The following is a 25,708-nucleotide window of genomic DNA, read 5'->3' as shown; positions in this document are numbered from 1 at the left end:
AATAAATTGGTTCATGGGGACGATGAACAGAATTATTTCTCGGTCTAGGTCTAACATGCTACCATTATGTAACAAGCAACTCAGCACATGCTAATGACCGTCAGCCAACACGCTACCCAGTTTACAAAACGTCTATTCAATTTTACTGTGATTAAAACTCAACTTTGGAATATCGAATAAGGTTTCTAGAATTACCTTTTGTCATCTTTCCTCTATTTCTGAAATCATTAAATGTCTCAGAATGACTTCACTAACAAGCCTCCAGTTCAAATGCACGAGTACACCATGCTAAAAGCTGCACAAACCTGTCCCCCTGGGGGGGCATGAGTCGAGGTCCCTGTCCTCTCGGACGATCCATTCTGGGAGACATTGGGGGTCGACCAGGCATCTTTTTATCACGGCCTGAAAAACACAGATCTTAAATTCATATTTTTGGCTACAAGAGATCAGCAACGTTCATGGAGTGCTGAGCGGACTCAGAGATTTATCAAAAATAAAATCTTTCATCTTCAGAAATCTGCTTTTAAATTCAATCTGGAAGCTGTAGGTCTGTCTGCTCCCATTCTTTGGCTAAAGGTAACATGGAACCACTTCTAAATAGAGTCAGGATGCAGAGTAAGAGCCTCGATTGGCATTTTGACACTCATCATTATCTGCCTTTTTAATGAGCCCAGTGAGCCAATATGAGGTGAATTAAAAACTTTGCTATTTTGACTGGGATGCAAGCTCCAACTATTGTCTCCATCTTTGTTCTGCCGATGGCCCCATTTGATTGGTTACCCGAGTCACAAATGGGATAAGAGTCCATCAGAAGCGAATGCAGCAGGATTAGGGGTTAGGATGTGGATGAACAGTAACATTTGTTGAACTTGCAGAAGCGACTGAGTGCAGTCATGTTGTATGTTGGCGGTCCATAAACACAGTAATAACTCCAAAAATTGGGATAAACGTTTCTGCTCCCTCTCACACCTCAGTACATCTCACAAATATTCTACATTTACTTAGTGAGAGCAGAAAACGAACAATGTCATACTGTAATATTATCTGAACCTCCACTCATTGAGAAACAGTGATGGTGAAAACACAGTCGGTGATGGTAGAAGCATGTATGTGGTTGAGAGAGTATAAGAACCTCAATTCAGTCTCGATTTATTACAGAACACTAAGATAACAGAACATAAGAAGCTGCACAACAGCAAAGCACAGAGAAAACTGCAGGGCAGTGTCTACTTTCCTCTGTGTGATTGAGAGATCACAAAACAAATACATATTTTAAATGAAGTGTAACAGTAACACAAATACAAGTTGTTATTTTCATTTTTCTAAAGGGTAGAAGTACAACTTTATGACTTTTCCTACTGGGTTGTTGTCAGAGGGAAATCGACCCAAACGGCTCTGTAAGTGCTGAAGGTTGCAAACCCCTGAGATAAAGGAATGAAAACACTAGAAGATGAAAGCAGCTAATAGCCGGTTGTGCGTCCGCAGCGTGGAACCTGACCATGATCATTGGTCCTGTTGCGATTGTGGCTTCTTACCTCGGTCTGGAGACATGGCCATCCTCTTGCTGAGAGGGGAACCGGACCGGTCCTTGTCTGAAGGCAGGTACCTCTTTCTGTTGCCTCTGTCTCCCTGCTGCCCCAAAAGACGAATAATTCAACCAACTTTTTCAGAACAAACAGTTAATTTAACTGACAGAAAAACAGCAAACATACTGTTATTCCTTGGTAAAGTTCACAGCAAAACTTCTGATAGAAACACCATTAACCTTGTTAAGCAGGGTCAGTTTGATGTCTTTGTGGGAACCTGAACCTCCATAGCTTCCAGGGGGGCCACCAGCCACAGGTAGAGGATGCACAGGGGGGCCTCCCCTATTGCCAGGTCCAGATCGAGGTGGGGCACCAGCCCCTCTGGGTGGAGCTCCAGACTGGTCCATTTTCCTGCGATCTTCCCTAAAAAGCTCATCTTTCTTTGACGGTCTTTCTGCAATTAACAAAAACTTTCAGACTAAACCTCAACAAGCTAGAGTTTCTTTAAGACTGTGAGCCGGCCACGTGTTTGGTGGGACACTCACCCCTGTTCTTGTCCCGGCCCGGAGGCGAGCGGTCTCGTGGAGGCCTGCGCTCCTTGCGGGGCTGGTTGGGTGTGGGCGAGTGGGAGCTGGCGGAGGACACCGGGCTTGCAAGGTCTGCGTACATGTCGTCAGAGTCGGCGCTACGCATGGAGCTGCTGGACGATGCAGACGATACGGACGAAACGCTGCTGACACTGAGCGATCTGCGGAGAGATCAGCAGGCCGTGATGTTTGCATGCAACAGACAGGCCCAACACACCACAGCAACACATCTTCAGTCTACAGATTAAATGCAAACTTTTCTTATAGGTGTAAGAATTCTCAGCCTCCAGAAAGCCTTCGGTCAGCTGCAGCAGAGTGCAGGCGGGTACCTGGACTTTCTGGATCCAGAGCGGGAGCGAGACAGGGAGTTGGAGGATGACCTGGATCTGGAGCTGGAACCGGTGTAACTGCTGCCACTTCCACTCACACTCCCACTCACAGTTCTCCTGGAATATATGGGGAAAAAACCGAGAACTTCAGTCAGGACTGAGTGACCCCTCCCCCTCACGGTCCAAACAGGAAGCTCCAAGAAATCCGTCTAGGAGAAATAACCATCTGTTACTCAGTCATTTTTTTTGGTCAGAATGGCAATTCTTTTTTAACAGTCTTGAAAATCTTAATCCCCCCCCCCTAATATTTTCCTTTCTGTTGTGAAAGTTATTCAATTCCTAAACTGACCAGTCAGATGCCTCGTTAAAAGTAGGCGGTCTCACGTCAAATGTTCAAAACCTTTGACAGGTTCTCCAGAGCCCGCTTTCAAGTAATATGGGTGTGGACTTCCAACAAGCTCACTCCCGATGGGGGAAAGTAGTTGCCATAGAAACGTCGACTCAGACCAGCCTGAATCAATCACAGCTTACTGACGACGTCTGGCTTCAACACGACAACGTTCATAACACACAAAAATGGTGACTTTATTCGATTGGAGTCGGAAGTAAACCATTTTTTATGGATGACATCACAATCAGGCACAACCTGTATAGGTTGGTTGTGCCTGAATTCCTCCACTACTCACTTCGTAGTGCACTTTATAGTGTGTTCACTATTTTGTAAAGCTGTCTGAATGGGTATCCCCATTCCAGAATCCAGTTCACTAAAAATGTCCCAGAAGTCTCTGCGAAAAACAAGCGTGCATCAATGTTCACTAGATTGGGGAACATGGACCACAATGAATTGAGTTTGTACGATTTTAGCGAAAAAAAGTGTTTTTTAAATTTTTTTTAATGATAAACCAATCATATGTTTATCATCAGAACACAGCGGATTCATATGAAAAGCTCTTATTTATTAGATTTTCACTCTGTGAAATCGGTCACACCATTTGCAGTTTAATAAAAAAAAAAAGACGTGTCGTAACAAACACTGTGCTTCTAAGTTAATTGGTATGTTTGAGTGCCACTTTTATTCTGAAGGGCTTCAAACTGACTGTTGCTTAAAAAGCATGTCTGCACACACTCAGAGTGTTTTTCTCTTTAAATCTTTTTAATCATTCTGTAAAAGATAATTATATAGCAAGAACGTCCTGGTTCAAATAGAGTCTAGGACCTTTCTTTATGGAGTTTGCATGACACTCCGACTTCCTCCTATATTCCAAAAACATGCTTCACAGGTTAATCGGTATCTCTAAATTGTCCCAAGGTGTGAGAGTGTGTGGCTTTGCAACAAACCGGCGACCTGTAAGTGGCAAGCGGGTCACCATTTGAATAACACTGCCAGACTGCATTAAGTTTAAAAAACAAACAAACATAAAAAAGTATTATTTTAGTTTGAATTCGTTCAATCACAAAAACGTACCAATTTTTTCTCTCACTTCAACAAAGAATTTATATACAGACCAACAAACTCTGTGACCAACTCTTCTTCCTCCCAACTGAGCCTTGTTGTTTATAGGGCCTATATCATGCTTTTCTTAAGCCTTTCAGAGTAAACTATACACATAAATGATAATACATTATCTTTGGCACACTAGAGAATGATTTATTTTAATGAAAATGAGCTGGGAAATATATTTTCCCAGCTCATTTTCATACCCTGAAGTAAGTTGACTGAATCTCTGATTGGCTCTGTGTGGGTGCCGCCCGTTTCATAACATCAACATCAACATAGAGCCGGCCTGTGTCTGTGTTTCATTTTCTGAACTTTTGTAAAGATAGATGTGCATAATGTGCATTGAAAGGGGCTCTTCCTTACTTTCATAAGTATGAATTTGAGAACTCAGAGAGTAGGTTTTTCAGAGGAATACTCAGAAGTGCATGAATGAATCAAAATACAGCTTTGGGGTTATTTTTTGTGAGAAATTAACATTATAATACACTTTAAACTTAATTTTACATGGTTTAAAGCATTTTGAATCACTTGATTTGGTTTATTGAAGCCGTTCAAGAGTCACCCCATAGGAGACATACGTCTCTGAAAGATTCCAAGACATTTTAGAACTTTTCAAAATCTTTTGTTGCCAAACAGCTTAAAAAAGTACTTTTTCTTTAACATTCCAAATAATTTTCCAACACATAGTAAAGAAAAATAAATACATAAAAAACTATTCAGACAAGGCGCACACTTGTTTGACTCATTTTGTTGGAACTGGAAGGAAGTCATCTTCTATGGGTGATTTCACACTAAACTCAGACCAGTTTTCTTATACAGTCAACTGTGTAGCCACAGCTACTTATCCAGGATAACTGCTAATGTCTTTTTCTAAAGATGATTTTTAGTATTTGTTCAAATCAAACTTTATTTAAAAAACAAAACAAAACAATAGTATGCACACAAAAAAAAAACAAGTCCAATCTAAATACTGTGTCATAAGGTACAGCAGTACAGTGTAACACGTTGTGTTGTTGACTAGTTGTACTTCCTTCATGATCAAAGATCAGATAATGATTATTTTATTTTTATTTTCCATCATTGCACATTCTGTTTTGGTGGAGCAACACATCGGCAGAGAAACATCTGATCTGGAAAATGCTTTCAAAGCCACACACAACACTCACATGCTTATCTAGCAGCCTGTCCCATCACAACATTCTGAGCGTGACCTTTGGAAATGTTTTCCACATTTTATTGAGGATCTCCTGCACAGCAAAGTAACTCGTTTGAATACTTTGGGGCCTGTTTTCCAGCTCTGCTTTCATGCACCTGCGTGTCAACTTTGCCTCACCTGTGCACAGGTGTGTTTCTGTCTCAGTGGTTCGTGCCAACAACTGTCCAAATCAACAGTCTGTGCTGTTTTCAAGGTCACTCAGGCCCATTAGTTGGACCTAAATGTTTTAACTACAAAACGTAAAACCTTATTAGGGCTGGAATGAAAGGTGAAATAAGAGCGGAAGTGTATAGTGTTACCAAGAAAATGAATATGAAGACAGCTGACTGCTCAATTTCAAAAAAGCCTTTAACCCTTTAACATCAGAGATGTTACTGGTGACATCTACACATCGCCGACTTTTTCACATATCATAAATCTTTGACTGTTTACACGAACACGATGAATCGGAAGACTCTGACACACTCGCACACAAAATAAAAAACAGCTTTTCATAGCAGCTTTGGTCTGTTGTGCAGCACTTCAGTGTTGCAAACGCAATGCAAAGCCGCTTTCTCTGTGACAGATCAGCGGATTTCCATTGATTGCGTAAGCTCCTACCTACAGTGAAGTGTTGGACATCAGCACAAAGCTGCTTTTTCTCGGCTTTGAAATCCACTGGAATTACGTCAATTGCATCAAATATGTGTTCTTTCAAAAAAAAAAAAAATAGAAAGAATGTCAACACTTGAGATAAAGTTCCCTTGTCAAAGGGTTAAAGGACTCGAACGAGATATTGTGAAAGATTCTTTCATTTTTTTGCCCGGCAGGTAGATTTATGAAGAACCTTAGTTGAGGACTTTCCAGCTCGTTGTGGATTTTCAGGTTTCAAATTCCAAAACTAGTTGAATTCAATTTACATGACTTCACTCATTATATGTCAGAGACATCTGCTTTTGACCTATTAAGAGAACGAATATGGTGTTCTAACTCCCCCCTAACTCTGTAAACTATCGGCTTAACCAGGTAATTAATCTTTGAGGAATTAGAACTATTCGGGAGGATGCCCATAAGAAAGGTCGATCCACTTTCACATTAAAAGCACAGAAACAGTTTTACAAGGCAGCCTCAGACAGTGGGAAACGACTCAGATGATGCGACCACATGAGTAAGTGGACTTCTACCTCAGGATTAAGGTTAAAGATGGAAAAACAAAGATGGGTCTTTTTGGCTTCTAGCTTCTCTCCACAGAGCAATTATGCCTACAGGGTTGAAGTTGTTGTTTTCCTCCCACATTACAAACAGTAGCTCATTGCTGGTAACACATTTGTAAGGATGGTTAGTTAAGGCAAAGTCATTAATGGTTAATCTTGTTGCTCATTCACTGAACTTTTATGGAGAAATTACCTCCCACCTCAATGTCTACTTTTTTGTATTTTCTGAACCTATTTATAAACCACAGTTATGACAAACATGTACAAAATACTTGCTGCTATGACAAGTCTAAAGTACTGGAGTTAAGGAAATATATTGGTTATGCATCTCTAACTTGTTCAGAACTAAAGTGTTCTTTTTTTGTAATTTTGATGACAACCTTAACTTTTTCAAGGGCCTATACCGTGTCAAATCATTTTTTGGAGCTTTTAAGTGTTTTATAATGTTCATTCCTCACGTAAAGATACCCCAAAGCGATATTTTGATCCATTCACACATTTATGAGTGTTCCTCTGAAAACCTGCACTCCGAGTACCATCTCCTCCCAGTCCACAAAAACGAGCGGGTTCTCACATTGTGACGTAGATAAGTGAGGAACAGCCTCTTCCAGGGAGAGTCTGCGCAGCAAGGATCGCCCCCAGGCTAACACACACACACACACACACACACACTTTCTCCACGGAGCTCACGGTGATCAGCTAACCGCTTTTCTTTTATATGCACCAGATGCACATCCATCTTTGCAAAAGTTTGGATTTTGTTTGTTTGCATGGGAGAAACACAGACGCTGCCAAGGCCGGCTCTAGGTTGACGGCATGAAATGGGCGGAACCCACAAGGAGCGAAAGGCGGAGCCTCAGAGATGGAGTCATCTCACTTCCGGGTTGGAAAAGAACTCAGGAAAATAATTATTTAATTTAAAAAAATTGTTATTTTGTGTGCCAAAGGTAATATATTATCATATACATGAATATTGTTTACTAAAAAAGGCTAAGGAATGGTATGGAATGGGCCCTTTAAAACAAATTACTGGCACGAATCAAAAATAGTAATTCATCTTAGTGTGCCCCATTTGACTGTTAACGTTATTGAAGTGGATACATCACCAGAATTTCCAAACTTTTTAAATGGTAAATGGCGAATACTTGTTTAAGTCTATTCTACCCTCCTTGAAGGTTCAAAGGTTCAGTTAGAATCCCATTCACACATGCCTATACACACAAGGCTTTTGCTGCCTTTCATTGGTGCCAATCTACAACTACCAGGAGCAACATGGGGTGCGCTGTCTTGCCCAAGGACACTTCAACTTGAGGGAAGGCAGAGTAAGAATTGAACCTGCAATAATCCGATCAGAGGTCGACCGCTCGAACCATGTCAGCCCCTATATAATCAAAGTCAATTTAAAGTATGACAAACCTTTCCATCGTATAAGAGAGCTAGACTGAGTGAGTGTGATGTCACCCAAAAAAAAAAAAAAGGCTTTCTTTCAGCTCCAACGACATGACGTCACTTCAGTCGCCATTTTGTTTTCTTGCATTATGAATGCTTTCAAGTTGGAAGCAGACAGCGTCAGTAAGCAGTGATTGATCCGAGTTGGTCTGAGTCAACATTTCCAGGGCAACCACTCTCACCAATCAGGACTGAACATGTTGGATGCCCACGCCCCTACCACTTAAGCAGGCTCAGGAGAATCTGTCAGTTTGAAACGTGAACAACTTCCACCACAGAAATAACTTGTTACAGTAAGAATGGTTATTCTGAAAAATAGGACAGAGTAAAAGTTATAGTAATTTGTAATAGTAATATTTTTTTCCCAATAAAAGTCTATGGGAGTTTGGCATTTTTGGAGCCTGCAAACACTTCCTTTGGGAAACGCCAGTAGGGATGGTTTCAATTTAATCAAGGAAAAGAAAAAGCTTAATAGACAATATCATCAGAAACAATTAATACTTTGGTGCAACCCTGAGGGAATTTATCAGTAAATCTCTGCGTGTAAAGCGTTACAACTATCTAGTGGAGAGAAATGCTTCAGAAAAGAACAACAAACAGGTTGGGCGGCTGGTTTTCCAGGAGAGTTTCCACCTGTAAGCCATACTGCCTACACACACACAGACAAACACACACCCACACACAGACAGACAAAAGCTAACCTACAGGACGGCTGGTTTTTTCCCCCCCCTACCTTCCACATTTCTTCCTCTCTGAATGGTGACATTCACACAAGCACAGTGTGGGACCCAGACACAAGTTTGCGTTTTTCCTTAAACACATCGCCCCTCCACCGTTGTTTATGCAAACATTGAAAAAGCTAGTAGACTCGTTTCGGGGACTTCCTCACAAAGTAGCGCGAGGTGCAAGCCTTCTTCCATCTGAAATTCCATCTATCCTTCATGAATGCCACAGACTTCAATAGATTGCAAAGAATCAGGGCCGTCCTTTGAGAAAACTTGCATAACAAAACAAAGCAGCCACCTGCAGTATTTACTGCAAACTGTTCAAGCCCTCAAACCTGGAAAGTGTGCAAACACAAGTGATCTGTCCACTACTGCACATTTGAATAATCAATGGTTATTCAATCATTGATTGAAATGAAGAAACTATGTCTGGGTATTTAAAACTGAACAAGTAGTTCTGTCTGGAGAGTGAATTTCTCCACATCAGACTCCACAAGATGAAGAATTTAATTTTAAAGAGCCAAATAACTAAAGTATAAACTGATAAGATTTAGCTGGTTGCTCTAAACTTTCATATTTTATCGAGTTTTATGCCAAACGCCCTTTCTGGTTGACTGTCCCTGTGCCCCTATCTACTAGTCATGACCTACTGGTAATGAGTTCAACGCAGTGCCCACTGGTCTACAGCTGAGCAGTCAGCATAAAGTTTCTGGTTCTAATGCCAGCTGGGTTCTCCCCTTGGACAGTTTGTGTGCTGTCCCTGTTCATTTGTGGGTTTTCTGTGGGCTTTCCAGCTTCCTCTCTCGCAGTTCAAAAACATGCTTTAAAAGTTTATCAGTGCGTCTGCAAAAGGTCTCTACAAAAGGTAAATAACTTCCAAGCATTCCAGACAGCGTAATTAATGTCTGAAAAACTTAAGCAAACTACCCAACATCATGTTGAGTGACCTTCCTTAAAGAAAATACATCCAGCAGTCTGAGAAGCAGAAGAAAAAAATCAGATGTGAGGTTTTAAGACAAATACATAAAGTATTCATGTCAGCTTTTTGTGGAAGGGCAGCTTCAGTTGGTTTGAATAGACAAAAAAGGATCCTAAAACTGAACCCTGAGGTACTAACTTAGAGATCTGTGATCTGAGGCTCCAGAGCTACAAGCAGCTCTTTTGCCCCTCTGCTTTGGCTTTAAAAAGAAACTTAAACTTCGTTTATATAAATAAATGGCTTAACAGAATGGACAAAAAAATAGTATTTTGGGGAATTTTGCGGCTATCTGGGTTTTGGGTTCGAAAAAAAAGAAGCTTCAAATGGCTTTTTAAGCGTAAAGGTTGCAGACCCTTGAACTAACTGATGCACATCATTGATTTTTATGGATCGAAGCTGAAAATTCATAATTGTATACATTTCAGTTACTAAAGTAAACACTTAATTGCTATCTGAAGCTTTCTGTATCAATAAGAAACATTCGTATTTTCTCCAAATCAATCAAACTTGGATCATATTTTCTTAAATAATCTCAGTAGAAAGATTTTTCCTAAAATTGCTGTGTATTTTGTTTTATTGTGTATTTATTTGTCTGTGTAGTGTGTATTCATTGTGTATTTTAGTTAAAGCACATGGACTGCTCAATAGGCCCCATGTAACCAGCTTACTTAGTCATCCTCTGCAGCAACGTTTCGCTGGTCTGCAGTTACCACTGGAGTTTCTGCTGAAGTAAGGGTTGGTCTATTTACTGAAATTTAAAAGTGGACATAAAAAATGTCATTACCGTATTTATATCCATACAATACATACAGACCTACTTATTATACCTTTTATGAGTTGTTTATTTGTACAGTCGATGAGTCGGTCATGAAAGTTCCCATAACTTTTTTCTCTGCTAATTAGACTTTTACAATGATATTCTTTTCAGAGAGAATTTAAGTTACCAGGTAAGTTTGAAGAACAAAAGATTAATGCGTAAATAAACAAAAGTTGGAATGTGACTGGACGCGTATCTACAAGCTTAGGTCTTAGTCACAATTGCCCTTACGGATGAATCTGGGCTGTCTGTGGGCAAAAATATGGGAAAACCTGTGAAGGACATGCAGGTGGATCTGCATGAAACATCAAGGTGGTGTACCCCTCGGTGAGTCTGTAGAGCAAATATATTCATGCGCATTTTTTTTAATACAAGCATGCCTCGGTGACAGGTGTGCTGAACACTTATGCAACACATAAGGTCAGTAAGGCTGAAGTAGGCGGGATTAAGGAATGTCGTACAGATTTTTTTAATTTATGAAGTTGTTTTGCAAAATGTTTGCAGTCGGTGTGAAAGCTGCTCCTGTGCAGATTCAGACGGAACCGACTGAGCTGCAGTGTAATGACACAATGAAGGCAAAGTACGACACTGCAGGGCCGGCACAGTTTATTCACTCCATTCCTGCAGAACTGCCCCAACTCAGACTACATGCAGCTCAAACCTTGTGCATGTTTGGTCGCACATAACTGTGTGAAAAGCTCTTCTCAGTGATGAAGACTAACAAAACAGCAGACAGGTGTTGTGTTGACCATGGTTCATATACCGTAATTTCCGGACTACAAGCCGCTACTTTTTTCCTGCGCTTACAGCCCCGCGGCTTATTCAGTGACGCGGCTAATTTATGGATTTAATTAGCGGCCGCCATGTATGTATTTTCGAACTCAGTAAATAGTTTAAATTCTTTATCTAACACCAAGCACAAGGCATTTACATTCAACACACCTCTAAGCAGCCAAACAGCATGGACTTGACTTCAGGTCTTAGACACTTCAGTCATGGTTCAACAAAATGAAACACGCATGCCCGGCCGCATCCCAGAATGCTTTGGTGCCATTAGACCCAACGTGCACCAAATCGCCGCTACAATATGATGAAGCTTTCAAGTTAAAAGCAATCGTTAAAAGCAGCGTAAAAAAGTCCACCGTCACCAACGGGTTTGGAAAAGCCGGTCAGCTGCGTGACGGAGAGAACAGCGCATGGAGTGAATTTACACTCCATTTACGGTTTCTAAGGAAACCGTAAAAGCGGAATTTTGCTTTGAAAAACTCACAGCCTCCGTGTGAGCTGGAGACATCTTCTCCTGCTGATTGAGCTGCGGGGCCGATGGCAGTCTGAAGGCTCCCACACGTAACAACGCACCCGCCCCTCATACACAAAACGTACAGTATTAAGTCCGATTGCTTTGCACAGAAACGATTTGCTCCATCCACCGGCGCAACGGGGACGAAGTGCTCCTCCTTGAAGCCGCCCTGGCCAGAGCTGTCGGAGTAGATAGGAAGGGGAGACAAGGAGCGCGCGGGGCGGGAGCGGAGCGCTAAGGCTTCTGAATTCTGACGCACGCGCCGCACTGAGGCGCGCGTATCACGCTGAGGCGCGCGCTTTTCAGTCGCCGCTGCTTTATTTTACCGGTGTGTTTTTTAACCAGTCCTGTTACTCCCATAACGCTGCCGCGACACAAGCGGAAGGAGAGCTGTACCCGTTAACCCCTCCATCCACTGCTGCTCATTCTTAAACACGTACAAGAGAAAAGCGAGCCGGGCGTTGGCCCCGCCTTTAGCCCCTAAGACTCATGGGAAATATGGAATCGCGGATGTAAATTTCCTCATCATAACTGAGGGGATGTAATGTTGATTATATGGTTACTGTTTGTAATTTTATGTATGATACCTAGATTGTCAATAAGTAAAAAAAAAATGAAATAAAAACACCATAACTGAGGAACTTGTGAACAGAATAGAGGTCCATGCTGTTTGACAGATGTCGATACACTCAAATACATGAGCCAGAAGCAAAGCTGGCACCACCCACAATGTGCTAATGTATTGCACTCACTCTGGGATGCTGGCCGTGATCTGTCAGAATAACAATATTGCCTAATACATGCGCGGCTTGTACTGTGACGCGGCTTGTGTATGTATAAAGCTAATTAAACTCGTGAAAATGGGTGGGTGCGGCTTGTAATCGGGTGCGCTTTGTAGTCCGGAATTTACGGTACACCGTTTATTCCGATCATGGGTCACTACTGCTCTGGCTTTTACGTCACACGTAGATGGTGTGGCGCTCCAGAGGAGGCTTTTGAGCGCGAAAAGGACCGGCTGCCTGCTACGCGCAAGCAAACCATGTCTCTAAGCAGAGCAGCTCTGTGTTTGCGAGCAGGGGAGGATGCTTTGTTATGGTGGCGCTCCGGAGGCGGCTTTGGACCGCAGTCCGTCCGGCCGCTCTGCGTGAGCGAGCTGCATATTTCTATTTGGAATTTGTGAAATTTTGACAATATAAATTTTTATGAGGAGCAAAATCTTTGGTTATATTTAAAATGCAAGTTTATTTTTTTATATAAAATAACAAGAGTAATGAAATGTTGATTTTATTTTCTTTTAACGTTTACTTTATTTCTTACTTGTATAATTTTGACAGGTTATATTTATGGAAAGGAAAATATAAGTTATTTAAGGATTAATTTGGTTTATTCCATTTTAATATTTTCAGTCTATTTTTATTCATATTTATGTTTAAAAAAGGGAAGTTCTCACAGTTTCGTTTTAGTGTGTTCCATAAACATTTATCACATTCGGCCCACAAACTTCAGCGGCTTTTGGATTTTGGCACCCGGAGGAATTGAGTTTGACACCCCCGTCCTAAGGTTTTAGCTGGCTCACCTATGGGGAGGGTGCTGCTGCCTCTCCCTTAGCCTGCCCTCCCGTGGGTTCGGGGGTCTCCCAGGTTCCCGTGGTTGGGGAGGTCTGCCTGCTGCACCCACTCCACCCATTCCTGCGGTTCCCCCAGAGCTTCCAGCTTCTCTGAGAACAGAGGGAGGCTTGCCTCCCTCTGTGGGGGGTTTGGGTGGCCTGGTCGGCGGTCCAGCAGGTGGAGGTGGACTGGGGGCTTTCTTCAGGGGGGGCTTCTCCCTGCGAGGAGGAGGCATGGGTCCCAGCTTAGGTGGCACGCTATAGGAGGGAAGACAAAAACCTTTGTGAGTTCAAACAATGCAGGTAGATTTCTGCTGATCAGTAAACACAGAAGCGTTCAAGTAAAATGCAGCTGAATAGCAGGATAAAGAGTTTTAACATTCAAACCTTCATCTTTGCAGGAACCCTGAGTACATTTAGAGGCATCAAACCTCTCCGTCAAGAGCATTGTGAAAGAAATGTGAAGTGAGGGTGGTGACATCTTTATTCAGACTTTGGGAAGGAGATTTACCCTCGAGCGGACACAGCAAGGAGGTCTGGTTTGTTCTTGGCATTCCGGGGTACTGCTGGACTTTTTGAGGGAGACGAAGAAAAAGATCGAGACCTGAGAAAGGAAAAAAAACAAAACAAACAGACAATGGGTTGATAAACTACATTTGCAAAATACATTTTTCTTTTTGAATCTACAACAAGCAAAACACAACCTGTAAGACCCACTCTGACCATCTTTTGATCCACTTTAAAGGCGCACCTAGTGGTCTTTTACCGTATTTTCCGGAAAAAGTCGCCCTTTTTTTCATAGTTTGGCAAGGGGTGCGACTTATACTCCGCAGCGACTTGTAGTAGAAATAAATTGAAATAAATACATTATTAACCCTCCTGATATGCTCATTTGTGAGGAACAGAGATGATGTTCCTGGGTCAATTTGATGTATGAGGTATGTTAAGTGTTAAAAGTATGTTAAATGACTCAGAGAATCAGCAAACCTTTTTTTACAGTAAGATCTTGAAGTTTAACAACATAATATTCTATTTTCCAATGATTTCATAGATTCAGAAATGCAATAGAAATGACAACTGTTTCTACAAATACAGGATGAAAACAGAGCATTAGTTGGCCAATGATGCTTCATGAAAAGAATAAATAAATAGGTTTGAGAAAGAATTACTGTGAAATTATGAGATAAACAGTCTGCTATGATTGTGTCATATGAGGTTGTGAAAGTTATTAGTTCTTGGTCCCAGATTTTGTCAAATACATTTCCCGTCAAAATACGACTTATCCAGTCCAGTGCGACTTATCTGTGTTTTTTTCTACTTTATAATGCATTTTTGGGCTGGTGCGACTTCTACTCCGGAGCGACTTATAGTCCGGAAAATACGGTAATTATGATTCTGCCGTTTTTAGCCAACATAAACGTGTCATTTTTCTGGGACATAGCCTCTGCAGAGCGGCAGTAGTTCATTAGAAATTCACCTCTGAGTTGTAGGCAGGACTGTTGCCGTGGAGCAACCCCACCCAGTTTCCTTCCACGTTGCTGAAAGCTTTATTACACCCTTTCCTGCTAGCTTACAGCCATAACTTAACATTACCTAACAAAAATGGCGAACAATATTGGAGCTATCAGCCATACAGGTTGGATCCAGATTCCACAGATCCAGAAAACAAACACGTGCACAGATCCATGTGTCTGCAAGTGGAGGATCAGAATGGAGCGGAGAAGGGAGCCTGCGGCCTGCCCATCGTATTTTTCGACGTCACATATACAATGATTTTTTTGTAATAAAGTACCGTCATTTCCGGAGTATAAGCCGCTACTTTTGTCATACGCTTTCAACCCTGCGGCTTATCTAATGATGTGGCTAATTTATGCATTTTTTTCTTTTTTTAAATGCATTTTTTCTAACGGCTGCTAGGGGTGCTCGAGCAGAAAGGGTAAGAGTGAGACAGGGGGAATACGGTATATGTGTCAAGGAAGACAAAAGTTTAATGTAAATTCCCGCTTTGTGAATGAATAGCACGAACAGATCCTAATCATGGACAATGCAAGAAGAAATGCTATGACGCAGCTTTCAAGTTAAAAGCAATTGTTAAAAGCAGTATGAAAAAATCCCCCATCACCAACGGGTTTGGAAAAGCCGGTCTGCTGCGTGACGGAGAGGACAGCGCAAGCTCAGGGGTGAATTTACCTCAGTATGAGAGTGACACTGACAGCTACAACGAAGGAGACAGAGTGTGTGGCGAAGAATATCTGATGCGATTCCAATCAGACACTGAGGAGGAAGACTTCCATGGTTTCAGTGCACAGGAAGAAGATGAAGAAAGCTCCTAGTGACGTTTATGTTTTTTATAACAGCCCCGTTAGTGCTGTGTTACGGTGTGTCACTGTTGTGGAAGAAAACTTCAGGCGTGTATTTGACACTATAAGTTACTGCTGCTCTCAGTGACTTTTACTGGTAGTTTTTTTTTAACCAGCCCTGTTAGTGCTGTTACTACCATATTGCTGCTGTGTCACAGGGACTGTTTGGAAAGAAAAGCTCAGGTACATTATTAAAACTTTGAAAACTCTGTGTACCGTCTTTCTTTGTAAATATATCATGTGTTGAAGCTTTCCCGCGATTACTTTTTCTCTTTCTAACGGTGGTCGGAAAATGCAGGGGAGATCCTCGCCGCTGAAGGCGAATCTTCCTTCGGGGTTCACTTCCCCGTTCGGACCGTCAGAGCCTCCAGAGCGGGTTAAAATAGAATCATTCACAGCTCTTCTGGGGGAAACCTTTTATTTCAAGTACCCTTCAGTCTGTATGTCAAACATGAATGCGCACCCCCAACACACTTTCGCTGCTGCGCGCTTTCCCCTCCTTCCGCTCCTTCTTATAAACGTGCGCGGTTTCAGCGCATATACATCCTCATTCTACAACACGTTTCAATGTGGGCACATGCGGCTTATAGACAGGTGCGGCTCATGTATGTACAAAATGGTTTGTCCTTTAAAAATGTAATGGGTAAGGCTTATAATCAGGTGCGCTCTATAGTCCGGAAATTACAGTATTCAATTCAGAGTCCAATTTCACAACAATGGTAATCTCAATGGGCTTCAAAGCGGTAATTGTGTAATAAACATGAATCATAAAGACCATGAAGTCATAGAATTCAATAAGTATTGAATTAAACTAAACTAAGCTAAACTGGGCATCCCTGCACTTTTCCATCTCTGCAAGGAATAACTCCTAAAAAAAAACGGATTACGGAAGAAAGAAGAAACCTCAGGAAGGAGGGATCCTCTTCCATGACGGACAGGCAATGTAACAGAACTCTTAGAGAAAATTAGCTTATCTAACGCTTCAACTACATATTTGAATAATCCAGCAGATGATGGGTGGGGGCGGCTGGGGGCCCGAGACCAGCAAAGTAGTAAATAGGGGAAAATGCAGAGACAGTCTTTTTGTTTCAAACACTGCAGCTGATGTTTGTCTTAGAATATTTTTAAATGACTTACTGCTACTTAAGGTATTTCATAAAAGGCTGTTGTAGTAAAAACGTTCACAATGGACTGAAACGCAGCATCGTTATGATTAGGCGCGCACAATAAATCGCAAATTTATTGTTATCGCTATATCAAGCTGTGCAATATGCATGTCGCAAAAGTCGCCAAAAATTGCAATAAATGGTAACCTTAAATGTACTAAAACAATCTTATGGCAGCTTGAAGTATTTAACAGATCAAATAAATGCATATATGCATTTGACCAATCCGGTGGATGCCTTCATGTTGTTGACCAATCGGATGGAGCTTTTATGTTAAGATGTTCGCCATATATGTAGACGAGGGTCATTTGGATTTTATTTAAGTTATGTTGCCTTTTATTTAAATTAAACTGTTGCAGTGAAAAGAAAATTATGTTTCGGGTTGTTTTGCTTTTTGTTCATGTTACATCGTCATCGCAATATTGATCACTAATATCGCAAGTTTTCCTCATATCATGCACCACTAATTATGATTTGCTCAAGAACAGCCAGGACTTTTGAAAAAAACAAAACCTTTTTGTTCAAATTATAAATACAGTGCTCAGCATAAATGAGTACACAAATGAGTCCTACATTTGTCAGAAAACCTTTAGTGTCCTTTCAGAATCAACATTTTCTGTGAAATACTATACTACCAAATACACCTACAAAGGTGATTATGCCATTAATTGCTTACTAGATATGTTAAGTTACACAAAATAATTGATTTTCCTAACTAATTAATTGGAGCCCATGTTGCAAAAATGAGTCCATCCCAGTCATAGTCTTAGGAGAAAGCCACAAGTGAGTCTACTGATTTATTCGAGAAGTGTCCAGCACACAGCTAAATATAAAAGGGAATTTCTTAACAAAGAAAAGCCCCTCCTATTTCATGCTGTCAGCAAGGGCTCTCCATAGAAAATAAATTTCACAAAATCTGAAAAAGGAAATCATTCCTTTGCACAAAAGATGTGAGGACTACAAGAAGTTCTGCAAAGCTTTACATATCCCTTGTGCTATCCTAGGCACTTTATCATTGGGAGTTGGGTCATTTAGACCCACTAGATAGTGCGCTGAACCTTTTTTCTTCAATGATTTGTGAACCTCACTGGTGTCCATGGATTACATGAAATCTGTCCACCTTTATACACCTTTGTCATGGTAGGGATGTCAATGTAAGGGTGGGGTCATCTAAGATAGCACAAGGGATATCAGTCAAAATACTAAAGCAATAGTGATCCAAAAATGTAAGAAAGATGGAAGTGCAACCATCTTACAGGCCATCCACGGAAACTAACATCTCCACAGGAGCATCCTCTGATAAGAAGAGTTGAAGAAAATAGACATGCAAGTTCAGTGCAGTTAGCTAAAGCAGTAGAAAGGCAAACTGGAGCGACTGTTTCCCGTTACACCATGCGGCGTACACTGCAGAGGAATGGCGTGCATTGGCCACCATGTACAAAAAAAAAGCGTGCCAAGAATTTACTAGGGCCCATGCTGATAATGATGAAGACTACTGGGACTCAATACTTTGAGGCACTTTAACATTGGGAGTTGGGTCATCTAGACCCACTAGACAGTGCTCTGAACCTTTTTTCTTCAATGATTTGTGATCTTCACTGGTGTCCATGGATTACATGAAATCTTTCCACCTTTATCCACCTTTGTCATGGTAAGAAGAACACGTCAATGCAAGGGTGGGATCATCTAAGATAGCACAAGGGTTAAAGGAGGTGTTCTCATTTATGCTGAGCACTGCACGTAATACTAACTTATGCTTTCTTTAGTACAGCCTTCACCATGATGTTGATGACTGATGGGTTTATCGAAAACAGTTTAAAACTACTCTTATCTGAACAACTTGAAGCGCTTTTTCATGTTTTTTCAAAGTTTAAAAACGTTTCAGCAGTGTAAGCTATAGATTTACAAGTGCAAACCAACCGTTTCAATGACCTGATGAAAAAGGCTCATTCGGCCAGAAGATAAAACGAGTTTATGAATAAGCTGCGTGCAGAAACTGCTTTTACTGTCATTTCCCTTTTTAAAACAGAGGAGCAGATGTTTACCTGGAACGGCTGCCGCTGAAGGAGCTGTGCTGGGACGAGTGGCTGGAGTATGAGCTGAAGGAGGAGGAGCGGCTGCGGGAGCGAGACGACCCGGAACCAGTGTATGACGAAGAGCGAGATGAAGACCTGAGGAGTAAAAGGCGCCCAAATTTAGGACTACATGTTACTTCTTTATCTGTGTAAATAAACACACTTTAAAAGAATTTACTGATTTAATTTAGCTGAGGGACAAGTTTGTGATGAATTACAGATAAGGATTAAAGACTTTCGCCCTCTTCAAATAAGATGAAAAGAAGATAAACACCTTTCTGATATCAAATACCCCTATTACCCCCATCTGGAGGCAAAACAGACAGGCCTGGGCAAACTGGAAAACAACATGCAAAGTGACGGATGGATAACATGGCTCACTTTTTAAAACTAGGGTACTTTTGTTCCTTTCCCAGGTTACGCATATGATTCATACGTTTCGCAGCAAAAAGGTTAAAGATATAAAATAAAAATGTATATTTCTTAGTTGTTCAAGTGATAAAAGTATGCCTAAATTTAATTTCAGATCATCTTTATATATTTATTCCAGTTTCACATTGCATTTACATTTTTAGGAGCACAGGAAATAGTAACTCAGAAAAAAAGGGAATAAAAGATATAGTTTTATTTAGTTGATTCAATAGAAGAAGAAAAAATAAGACTAGTAGCTAATAGCATAAAGAAGCTGCTGAAATGTTTGACAAATATACACAAAGATGGAATTTAAAATAAAAAAAAAAGCATATTCTGAAGAGGTAAGATTATTTATACAAGGCTGACATTAAGATCTTTTCAGCATGTTATTTTCTTTGCTTGTTTTGAAATTAAGCCTGACCAACTAAATTCAGAAAAATATTGACCATCGTGAGACAAACTCTTATTGTAAAAAGACAATCAGCTTTTGTTAAAAACACACCGAGGGAAGTTAAGCAGCTTGTTTAGAACGTGTAGAAAGCTAAGAATGTTTTTATCAGTACTTTGCACTAGACACACCCATGTTTCCACACTTGAGTTCTTGTTATTCACTGATGATTTGCTATGCATATGTCTGTCAGTCGAAGAGCCTGCGTGACACATGGGCGTGTTTGCAAAACCTATATAATTCGGATTTTTTTTTTTTTTAACATATCAGGAACTCCCAGGGAAACTAACAACATGAACATTGCCTTCCTTATTGTGCGTCTGTTTTTTTCACACTATAAATCTGCAAGTTGACGATCGAAGTGCAATTATTACAAAATCCAGATCAAAACTGTTATTACATTTTCCGAGGTTTTCCACAGAACTTTCCAACTAAATACTGCATAAACTTTCAACGCTTCTAAGGGTTTGTTCCTGGTAAGCGTTACAGCACCAATAGGCGCAGAATGAACCAAAACAACACGCTTCTGCTGTTCTATGCTTGTTTTCTGATAATTAGGTTACCCTAATTATGCAATGCTCCTCTGGGGTCTTGTGTGACTTCAGGCTCCTGTGTTTCATTTGGACATGAATCGGATTGTGCCGTGAGTGATTAACGGACTTTATGTAAAAGTTTAGCTCACTAAAAAACAAAATTCAGGTGGAAACCCTTCTCCAGACTGCTGCAATTTGCAGAAGTAATTTTTTTCAGCCGCAACTTTAAATCTGACCTATTTTTTTCAACTCACATGTTCACAGAGTAGAAATCATGCAGTTTAACTGCAACTGTAACATGCTGGACTACCTGTTCTTTAATATATTTTTTTACTTTAAATAAATTTTTTTGGAAAAAGTCTGTAAATTTGAGGGATAACGGGATAATGACGAAGTTTGCATTTTCAGAAATTAACGCACGCAGTGGAAACCTAAACCATCCGACACGAAGCGGAAGATGGTTGCTCAAGCGAAGTGCATTAATTTCTGAAAATGAACACTGAAGGCCACTAACCTGCTTTTAACCATGGTCACTTACAAAAGAAATATATATTCAATCAGTTTTTAGTACTTTATTCTTGTTGTTTTTGTGGTTTGGATCGCTTTTTTCATCAAAAAAATAACAAAAATAACGCACTTAGCGGAAGCAAAAATGGTTGCTTCGCGTCGGATGGTTAAAGCTTCCACGTCGTGCGTTAATTTCAGATAATGCATACTTCGTTAGCCATTAATGCTTACTTAAAACAGGCCGGCCAACTTTGACAGGAAACTAAAATAAGGGGCGAGATATGAACATTACCGGAAGTTATCAAAAAAAAATAAAAAAATAAAAATGAGATACTTCCAAGACAACATACTTATAGACAACACAAAAAACCTGTTGACCAAGTAATTTAAAAAACAAAAACAAAACAAAAGGCATTATTGTCACAGCTGAAGAAACACTGCATGAGCTAGACCAGTGGAATTTCTAAAGCTCCAAATTTTCCTGACCGTGGTCTTCAATCGTTGATTAATAAAATAAAATCATTTAAAAAAAACAACAACATTCATTTGAAAGGAATTTTCTACCTGGAAGAGTTGGACAAGGAGACTGAGGAGCCTGAGGGTCGATGTCGCCGGCGGCCTCGAGGTGGGGAGCCCAAACCGGCCCGTCGCCTTGGAGATTTGGATCGGCGCCATGGGTCTTTCCACTCATCTGGTCGTCTCATGACAGGAAGCATCTCTTTCTTTGAAGGTGGCTCCATCGGCCTGCTGAGAGATTTCACACACATCTCAACCTGCTTATCCTTACACCAATTTTTAGTGACAAAGTATTTTATTGACAATTATAATCACAATTTCGCACAACTGTGGGACAACAATATATTAAATCTTTGCTTATTTAAGGGACTACATTCAAAAGCTAGTAAGTCCTTTTAGAAGGACTTAAAGGAACATTTGGGACCTCTTTACAGTTAAAGGGGTCCGTGGCCTTCAGAGACCACAAACAGACTTTTTCCTAAATATTTAAGAGACATGAATGAGAGCATTGAAAGCATTTTTGTATTGTTTGACTCAACAAGCGTCAGTGAAACTGCTGCTGTTCACTGCATTGCAGCACGGGTAAACAACTTCCTACTCAAGGCGTGTCTGTGAAACTACTGAAAAGCATTTGTGTCAATAAACAGACCTGCACGTGCATAACTTGAATGAAAATATAAAAGACATCTGATGCAACATCTTAGTATAAACATCGAGCACATCCGTTTTTGGAAGACTGACTCATTCTGTCGCATTTCTAAGAAAATTACGCCCCAAAGTGCGTCAGAAAACAAAGGGCAGATGTTTACAGAAGATACCCGTCTTATTTCTATTAAATTGCCTCTGACTAGGCCTGCACAATATACCGCAAATTTATCGTTATCGCGACATCAAGCTGTGCAACATGCATACCGCAAGAGACGGCGAAAATCGCAATAAATGGTTACCTTGACCCTTGTGCTATCCTAGGCACTTTAACGTTGGGAGTGGGGTCATCTAGACCCACTAGACAGTGCTCTGAACCTTTTTTCTTCAATGATTTGTGATCTTCACTGGTGTCCATAGATTACATGAAATCTTTCCACCTTTATCCACCTTTGTCATGGTAGGGAGAACACGTCAAAGTAAGGGGGGGGGGGGTCATCTAAGATAGCACAAGGGTTAAATGTGCTAAAACAAACTCATGGCAGCTTGAAATGTTGAATCAATGAAATAAATCCCTTCATGCATTTAACCAATCGGAAGGACCCGTTTACGCTGTTGATCAATCAGATGAGCCCTTTAATGTTTGATGTTTGCCTCCTATGTCGACAAGGGTCATTTGGAGTATAATTTTTATACTGTTGCATTGAAATGGAAATTATTTTTTTGGTTGGTTTGATATTTGTTTATATACCGCAAATTATCGTTATCGCAATATTAATCACCAATATCGCATATCGCGAGTTTTCCTCATATCGTGCAGCCCTACCTCTGACATAATTTATTTTTAAATAAAAATGGTTCTTACATCTCCAAACACTCCATGAGGAAAAGATAAATTTGGAGCCCTGGTTTACCAACAACATCTGAGTGATTTACTTTCCACCTGCTGTGTGAAGAGTCACAAAATTATTTTATGTAAGTGTTTTGGATCACTAGTTCAAATATTTGTCTGAGGAAATGAATTAAATGAGTGGATATTCCCATTTGACCCAATATGTGGTGCACAAATAAGATCTAGAAAAAAGGAGGGAAAGTTTGGAGGTGTGTACTTTCTGCTAACGTCAGGCCGGATAATTCAGTCATTATTTAAACAAACCCCACAGACTAAACTGTTGTAAATATACCGCAGATTTCATCATATTAGTTAAACCAAGATGAGCAACTGGACTTTGCCAAAGGACACACATTCTCCTGAAGTCAAGTGAAACGAGCAAACAATGTACTTCTTCGAGCATCAAATCAAAACGCAGCAGCTATTTTTAGCTCCATCAGCTAAAGTATTTTGGGAGGACTAGAAAAGACGAACCTGAGAGGGAAATGAATTCATAAAGTCTGAAGAGCACACGGGAGACTGTGGTAGAGCGGACACATTCTGGTCCCTTGAGAAGCTCATGTTATTTGCGCACAAAATAATAATTATGTCGTTAAACGTGACTGATGAGAAGTAAGGAAACTCTCTGCCCTGACCCACATCAATTCTTGGCATTCGTTTGTTTGTACACGTATCCCTGTTGGCCAATGAAAAAGGTGAAAATAGAGCTGCCAATCATTTCAACAACAAGGTGTACGTCACTAAATATGAGGGTGTGGCTTTGTCTGTTAATAAAGAAGGAGCGTCGCCATTATAGCTGAAGGAAAACACAGGAAATTTCCGCCGTTTCAAAAGTGCAGACAATAACAATGCGAGAACAATTATGGAAACATGAAACCTTTTCCACACCATCAAACTCCAGAGGATGCCACAGAGTACAGTCACCTCTGAAACAAAAGCACCTAATCCGAGGAGATTAAGGTAAACCATGAAACAAAAGAACCATGCAAATCCGATGGTTTGTCACCAAATCCGTTTATCAATAAAGAAAAAACTTTGCATTTATAAATCAAAATCACATGAATAAAATGACTGAATCCTACGTTTACAGTCTGCAATATATCAGTAGGTACATCAAAATAAAAATTAGACTAGAATTTAATTAAAACCTTAAATGTTTGTTAGTCAATTAAAAAAGTGAAACACCTACTTTATACAGAATTATCACTCAAAAGGCTTAGAGACCCACTCTGATGAAAATTGTGTTTTTAAACATGTTTTTGCCACATTTTTCTGATGGATGACATCAAGAAAATTTAAATGAAGCTTTTAATGGCACTTCTGAGTTTTTCTTTATTCAACTCGTTAATCATGAGCAGAGGAAAAAATGCTGTCTGAAAATGCCGTCTGGGACGTAAAAAAGACGCTGGGGGGCCACAAGCTCCCTGCTCCGCTCCATTCTGATGCATCCACTTCCAGACCAATAAATCCACGAACGTCTTTGTTTTCCTCGTCTGAGCAGGAATCTGGATCATGAAAACTGTACGGCTGGACAGCTCCGACATGGCTCGCCATTTTTGTTGCACCGCTAATGTTAGCTTGGGGTTGTAAGATAGCAGGAGAGCATGTAAACAGAGAGCTTTCAGCAACATGGAGGGGAAGAGGGGAGGGGTTGCTATGTACCGACAGTCCCACCCACAACATAGAGGTGAATTTCTAATGAACTACTGCTGCTCTGCAGAAATTATGTCTTAAAAATGACACAGGTGAAAAACGGCATAATTATGCATAAAAAACCACTGGCAACATTTTAAAATAGATCAAAAGATGATTAGAGTCCATTCAATTTTATTTATATAGCCCAATATTACAACAACAGTTGTCTCAATGGGCTTCATATCGGTAATTGTATAATAAACATGTGATCATAAAGAATAGTCAGAATTACATAGGTAATGGCTAAACTAAACTAAACAGAATAAACTGGGCATCCCTGCCCTTAGACCCTCCTTCTCTGTAAGGAAAAACGCCCAAAAAAACGAAAATTAAAGAAACTGCAGGGATGTCCGCAGGATGGAGGGATCTTCTCTCAGTACGGACAGGCAAAGAACCAGAACTCTTAACTCTATTAGCTAGAAACTATTAACTTTTGTAACCCTACAACTACATGTTTGAATAGTTCAGCACATGGGCTTCATCCAGATGATCAGATTGGCTATTTAACTATTTCAAGACCTATTTTATTCTAGTTTAGATCATTACCGCCTAAACAAAATCAAAACTTGGATCTAAAAAAAATGAATGTTGACAACTCATGGCGTGGCACCCAATTCAGCTCATAAGCTTGGAACCCTGCAACGGTTTCCTGAGCTTTTTAATCTCAAGTGTCAAACTCCAGGCCAATTTAGCTACCATTGTAGATTCTTTTTGGGAAAGTTCCTTAATGGCAGACAGGGCAGGCTTTCTAAAAAGGCAGCAGGACGCCGGCCCTCTGCTGTGATATTCTAAATATATATAAGGCTTTTATCATGACAATGACAAAAAATGATGTCTCGAAATATTTTTATGTGTGTAATGATCCTGTATTACGCACACGTCGTTTCATTGATGTACCTGTAAATCATTCACCTAAACCACGTTTTGGTTCCAGAGATAAAACAGGATCATCATTTTGCTAATAATATTCATAACTTTAGCTACAAAACGGTGATCCAAGATGACGGTACTGTTTTTTAAATATATGGATGATGGGAGTTTTGAACAAAACATCACATTCTAAATCAATGGTCTGCAAGTTCTGGCTTTAAGGACCAACATTCCTATGGGCTTTACAGAGTTTTCTCCCTCACCAACTACTGATTATCTGGATCAGATGTGTCAAGTCCACCAGAAGTTGCAGCAGCAGACATTTTTGGATAACAAGCAGGACTGTGGCCACTCAGTTTTAA

At 40.4% G+C, this 25,708-nt stretch overlaps 1 protein-coding gene across 3 annotated transcripts in view; it reads right to left on the bottom strand.

Moving 5' to 3' along the window:
- The window catches only part of zc3h18 (zinc finger CCCH-type containing 18), a 48,532-nt gene that overhangs the window by 5,749 nt on the left and 17,075 nt on the right, over positions 1–25,708 (bottom strand). Inside the window, exons 10-18 of one of the 3 annotated variants that reach the window (XM_011476387.2) lie at positions 21,293–21,475; positions 18,797–18,922; positions 13,737–13,829; positions 13,196–13,483; positions 2,443–2,559; positions 2,072–2,274; positions 1,766–1,980; positions 1,536–1,632; positions 306–402 (exon numbers count right to left, since the gene is read on the bottom strand). In XM_011476387.2, coding sequence (XP_011474689.2) covers positions 306–402; positions 1,536–1,632; positions 1,766–1,980; positions 2,072–2,274; positions 2,443–2,559; positions 13,196–13,483; positions 13,737–13,829; positions 18,797–18,922; positions 21,293–21,475 — 1,419 coding nt within the window. The remainder of the gene's footprint in view (positions 1–305; positions 403–1,535; positions 1,633–1,765; positions 1,981–2,071; positions 2,275–2,442; positions 2,560–13,195; positions 13,484–13,736; positions 13,830–18,796; positions 18,923–21,292; positions 21,476–25,708) is intronic. The other 2 variants (XM_011476388.2, XM_020704191.2) reach the window with 2 other exon arrangements.

The sequence above is a fragment of the Oryzias latipes genome, chromosome 6 (assembly GCF_002234675.1).
Source record: "Oryzias latipes chromosome 6, ASM223467v1".
In the NCBI taxonomy this organism is placed as follows: domain Eukaryota; kingdom Metazoa; phylum Chordata; class Actinopteri; order Beloniformes; family Adrianichthyidae; genus Oryzias; species Oryzias latipes.
This window is presented reverse-complemented; position numbering and strand designations above follow the sequence as displayed.